Below are 6,199 nucleotides of genomic sequence, written 5' to 3' on the forward strand. Positions count from 1 at the left end.
TATATTATTAATTAATTAATAAAACTAAATAATAATAATTACTTACTAACTAAAATAAATAATATATTATTTGATAGACTGTGTGTGTGTGTGTGTGTGTGTGTGTGTGTGTGTGTGTGCGTGCGCGCGCGCGCGCGCGCGCGTGTGTGTTTACAGAAATATCTACAATATAATTAAAAATTATATAAACCAACTTATACCTCTGTATTCATATTCACAAATTACCTGCTTTTCATTTATCGTATTGCACTTATGGTATTTTGAGTTAACTTATATTTTTCTCTTTTTGTTCTCTATTATTCTCTCATTTTCTTTCCTCGTTAAAAATTACTTAAATGAAAAGTATTCATGCTGGGTGAATCAATGCATAATTTTAATGCATTATATTTCAAAAATTGCGAGAAATTTAGATTCTAGTTCAAACCCTTTGAATAAATAAACGGTCTTAAAATTTACATGAAATAAAACATTTTATAAATATTTGCCAAAATAAGAATATCATGTAAAAATAAATTCCCGGCTACTTTCTAATGTGAGTGACAAGTAATGTCTGCGTCATTTTCGTTTCCTGTATTTTGAATCTCATCATCAATGTCAATATCGCATATTCTATGGGAATGTACATCTAAAGCTTCAGTATTTGTCGCAGCATCTAACAATGGTGATAACTTCTCTGCTTCACTGTCTTCATCTTGTCCTTGTCCCTGTGTTCATAAATTTATATCTCTAATAAAGCAATCTTTATGTTATTCTATGCAAATAAAAATTAGTTGCTAAGTTGAGCCGAATTAAATCAAATTTTTGAAATCACTATCATGAAAAAAAAGGGAGATTTCTTATTGATTCTACATGGTTAATAATACTGTCAGTATTATTGACCATGTAGGGTCACCAATGAGACTTATCCAGTCTAAATTATTGATCAGTTACATTTTTTAATGTATAAAAGTAGCATACCTCATATAAGGAAGTTGGTTGTTTCTCGTTAACCAATCTCAGTGTATCGCGCGTTCTTAAACTAGATTTATCGCGTGAATGTATCGATTTGGTTCGCATAGCTGGAGATTTGTTATGTAGCTCCTTTTGAGAACCCGAGTGCTCGTCTCTAGCTAATAATACGGACATACGGAATTCGGGAGTCGGACAAGTAGTACTAGATCTGGCCGACATATCAGTTTCTTTGGTGGATATGTGTTTCAAGACTGGGGTACGTTCAGCAGAGCTACAAATGCGCACATATTTTCCATACAGTTTTACGTAATAATGATTACTTGAATGTTTAATTTTAATTCTTAACGTTTCATAATTATTATAAATATACATGATATCGATACGAACCGATTTAGAGTTTCCGCGGCTTGAATGGCACTTGCTGTATCTGTGTCGGGAGTATCTGGTGATTCTGGCGCAATGATGGCAGTTCGTAAAATATAAGGTCCATTTAAAGCTTCTATCAAAGATACCGCTTCGTAACCCGATGGGATATTTTCGCAGCTTCCCTGGAATAATAATTTCAAGATATATCAGATAAAATGCTAGTGACAATAACAAAGACACAGGAATTGAGTTTACTTAGAAACTTACAAAATACATTCAAAAATACATGATTCAAATATGAACGATTTTTTTGTATATGTAACGACTACAAAAGTGGTACTAATGTTAGTAGATATATTTACATTGATTGTGAATGATAAATAGAAGTGTCTATTTACACTCTAAATAGTTGCCTCACGTAATTGTTCCGCAATTGTTATAATATTCGAACAAATAGTACCGAGTATCATTGCGCTGTATAGCGCAATATATTTTATATTTTGATAGTATCTCTTTTCCTGTACGCAGTTTGTACAAAATTTGTAAATAGCGACGGCTTCAACATTTTTATTCGCAAAAAACTAGATCAACGCATGAATTTATTTCACATATTGCGCCATGACATTTGATACTGTTTATTCGGACATAGTAAAAACAACTACAAAGAACATTATCACGGAACCACAATTATGTAGGCCGTGAGTAGACAACTCCACCTTTCAATCAGAGTAAATATGTCTATCATTTGATTTCACACAAAAAATTCATATTTGAATCACCCTCTTTATAAAAAATAATAAAATATAAAAGCTATCTAGTTATCTTACCTCCGGTAATGGTGGATTGGATATAATTGTGCCGGTCGCCTTTTGAAGAGCTTTAATTTGTAAGAGTGCCCTGAATGGTGCGCGACATATCGGACAGTTGTTTGCTTGATATCTTAATGAATCAGCGCAAGAGTTGCACAGACACAAGTGTCTGCATGGTAAAATTAATGTGTCACGTACCTCGCTCATGCAAATAACGCATTCAGAACCGTTGTCTTCGGTGTCCTCATCACTGCCTTGTTGCTATAAAAAAAAGAACGATTAATTTCTGAATTTTTTTCTTGACTTTATGTGAAATTTACAGTCAAAGTATTTTAAATTTGTTTGCAAACAAGATTAAATTGAAATATTGGAATAAATATTTCAATCGTAAAATATTTTTATATGTGAGATAAGAAAAAACAAATAATATAAAAAATATTTATTCTTTCTTACTTCATAAGCATGTGAAAATAAGAAATGATATTCTTTAAATATTAGCATGTCTAAATTTACACTAAATATTCATTTAGGAACATCTAGAATATGTGTATCGAGATTAATTATTATGTTATATTTCAAGTTACAATACTTTCAAATTTTTTAAGAATAAAAAAAAAATTCACATTTTTTTTCAATATATATGTTAATTAATTCTTTATTTATAATATTTTTAACATTTCCTCGAAAAAATTCGTCATTTGCACGAATATATTTTTCAAAGTTTCAAAACTTAAAGTTAACTTTAAATTTCAAAGCTTCGAATCTTCAAAATCAGTCAAAAGTAATAGCCCTACTTATAAGCTTATTATCTGGAAGCAAAAAACGCATGTATATACTTATTTAAATGATCTATTTCTTCAAATATTATCGTAGATTTTCGTACTTTTGAGTTTTCAGTATTTTTATTTTCAATTCCATATATTTCCTGTACCAAATAGCAGAGACCATCTACATAAAGCTTTTGTTTAAGTGCTTTTAATACATATGTTCCATCAGAATGTTTTTCAACCACGGCTATGGTTGTATGAGATTGTTTCAGATCGTCCGATCCTTCTTCTGCTACACAATGTATAGCTATCGGGATAATCTATAAAAAAAGATCTTAAAAATATCAACTTTAAAAATAATATCATTTTACATGTAGAGGAACCCCCTATTACGAGATATCGAGTTCATTTTGGATAAATGCTAGAATGCTAGAATCTATAGGTAGAATTTTAAAAAATGATAGGTCATTTTAAAGGGAATTTAATAAGCTTTAAGATAACGTTATATAAAATTTAATTCAAATTCTATTTTTTTTTAAATTAAAGAAATATAAAAAGTGAGCAAATCGAAAAAAATCAAAAAATTATGCTCCTAATATGAAATGCCCCGAGAAATCAATAGTAAAAATATATCAGTATATCAGTGTTACAATTAAAAAACTTTCTATAATAAAAACTTTCTATAATAAAATTTTCTATAATAAATGTTTCTAAAATACAAACAAATACAGCTAGCGTGCGCGAAAAATAAACATGCGCTAGATTATAGAAGATTACCAGAAATCAAATAATTGAAATCAAGCATCGCAGAAATAGACACTCGACGTTTATTCCGATTCTTTTTTATTATTGTACAATAACATTTATACTTCAGCAACGATTTTCACTATGACATAGGAGCATGGGTTTCATGTTAGAAATACCCTGAGATTTCATATTACAATTTTCACATATTTCTTATAATTTTACGATTATTCAAATCTAACTTCTGCAATTAAACAATTCAATATACTGTATTTTTCTATTAGTACAACCTTACTCTATCTACATGAAGAATTTATTGCCAAATATTTATTTTATTAAATAATAAACAAGATTTAAAAACTCATCTCAATGAAACTTTAAGACATTCAAATTCTAAAATCTTATTTTACAATGACTACAGGCATAATTTAATAATAAATTTTCTATTAAATAGTTTTCAATCCAAGAGCAATAAATTCATGGTGGAACCAATAGTGTTTATTAATTTCAGCCACTCTCATATTAAAATGCCACTATCTCATATTAAGCGCCTATCTCATATAGAGCTTTCCTCTATATATTCTCATAAAAAAAGTGATACAAGAAAAATTTTTCAAATTTCGTATTATATGAAGAATATGTTCTAAACACATCAGTTTTTTCAATTAGTAAAAATGATACAAATCAAAATTTTTAAAAGTTTAAAATATTCATTTAAACTTAATTATTTATGGCAACATTTAAACATAAGTTAACTAAATATAAATAAAACTAATCAAAATTATTTATTTCAAATTTTAAGTCTAAAATAATATAAATATTAATTTTGTTATGGGATTATGTTAGACCCTTAAAAAATTATCTCTATTTTGATTTATCATTTTTCCTATTTTCACTTTTTTTTTATTTTGATTTCAGATAAACATATATCACTTTTTTTCACCATTTTTTTTTTCTTTTTCTGTCTCCTCAATTTCATATTTTTGATTTGTATAATTTTCTTGCAGAGGTATTATATATATATATATATATGATTTAAATACTTCTCTATCAGCATTGTACATCAGATCTTCTTCAGTATACAACGTTGGATCGAATATGTGTGATGTTTGTGAGAATAATTGGTTTGCTCCTTTTTTATAATGATATGTTTCAGAATTTATGGATGGATCTCGTGGTATATATCTGAATTTGATAAAAATAATCATTGTTTTTCTGTACAGCAATAGGCACATTTAACAGACAAAACAGATTTGTGAATGCTTAATAAGTGCATTCAATACTACAGACCACTTTCTAAGTGCTCACACAAACCAAATGTACTCAATGGTCAATCATAGTAAAGAATCACTGAATATTCACTGATCAGTTTTCTCTATTGAACATAGCCAATGGACACATTGAATGAACTCAATAGTTGAATGAGCACTCACTGTTATTAGTATTAATTGTAGAATAATTTAACATATAATATATATATATATACATACGCAACTCCCTTTGTTGAAACTTCTTCTGTACAAAAGTAATAAATTGTTATTGCACATCTTACATCGCAGTCGAACACAAATTCAATATTAAAACGATTAGGTTTCTTGTCAATGTCACTATCTCCATAATGTTTGACACTGTGATAATGCGAAGATGTCGATGTCTGATCCATATTACGAACCAACCTCAGAGATTCCTTACGTATATTAACTAAGCTCTTCAAAGTCTTTGTAGGATCATTGGCTTGTGGTGGAGGATACGGAAACTGCAAGAGATACGAAAACTGAGGATGAAATATAATTAACAGAAAATAAAAGATATATCTGCAAAGATATACAATATACAGTTATATTTAAATAGATTCTTTGTATACATTTTGCTAATATACAGAAAAAACTTTATATTACTCATGTTCATACAGGAGTTGGTCGGCTGCCTAAGAAATTTAAATCTGCATTCTCTCCGAAGAGATATGCTTCAGGCTGAGGTGTGTCAAATCGTTCGCCACCCATTATAAAATGACTGCCAAAGTAGGATCCTATTCGAGAATAATTCGCGTAATTAATGAAGTGACTGAAGGAAGGTTATGCATATTTTATGAATGTAATGTATAAGGTTTTGCAATTTGAAGTAAATTAAGTACCAGATCTTGGAGGATATTTATATGCGTGGTTCGAAGTAATATCAACCTCCTCGACGCCAGCGTTCTGCCTACTGGTCAACGATCCCATTTTGTTTAGCAATCACAGCATATACAACACACTATCAAGTGGCAAATGTAGTATTCTCGTTCGTAACAAAAAGTAGAAGCGTGTGTGCATGTATTCGTGAAAAATTTGTGACTATAAACTCGAAAGTTGTCTAGAATCTGCTACAGAGTCGTCACAATTTGCGTACAGTAGAATTAATTCGATTCTGTCGATTTGTTGTTATTGATAAAAAATAAAAAGAACAGTAAGATATCGCAGCAGCAAATATAGATCTGTTTTCTATAGTGTACACTTTTGGAACTAAATGGGTGCATCCAGAAGCGACGACCGCTCATTATAATAAATAAACATATTAATAATA

At 29.4% G+C, this 6,199-nt stretch overlaps 1 protein-coding gene across 1 annotated transcript; it reads right to left on the reverse strand.

Moving 5' to 3' along the window:
- Positions 1-527: 527 nt before the first annotated feature.
- LOC105624033 (RING finger protein 157) lies at positions 528-6,060 on the reverse strand. Its single transcript, XM_012205399.1, has 9 exons — positions 5,772-6,060; positions 5,548-5,666; positions 5,128-5,393; positions 4,681-4,822; positions 3,010-3,213; positions 2,145-2,387; positions 1,339-1,499; positions 958-1,222; positions 528-704 (listed from the first exon to the last, which is right to left on the reverse strand). The coding sequence occupies exons 1-9, from the start codon at positions 5,857-5,859 to the stop codon at positions 528-530; spliced, it is 1,665 nt and encodes a 554-aa protein (XP_012060789.1). The 5' UTR covers positions 5,860-6,060.
- Positions 6,061-6,199: the final 139 nt, after the last annotated feature.

Source organism: Atta cephalotes (assembly GCF_000143395.1).
Source record: "Atta cephalotes unplaced genomic scaffold scaffold00071, whole genome shotgun sequence".
Taxonomy (NCBI): domain Eukaryota; kingdom Metazoa; phylum Arthropoda; class Insecta; order Hymenoptera; family Formicidae; genus Atta; species Atta cephalotes.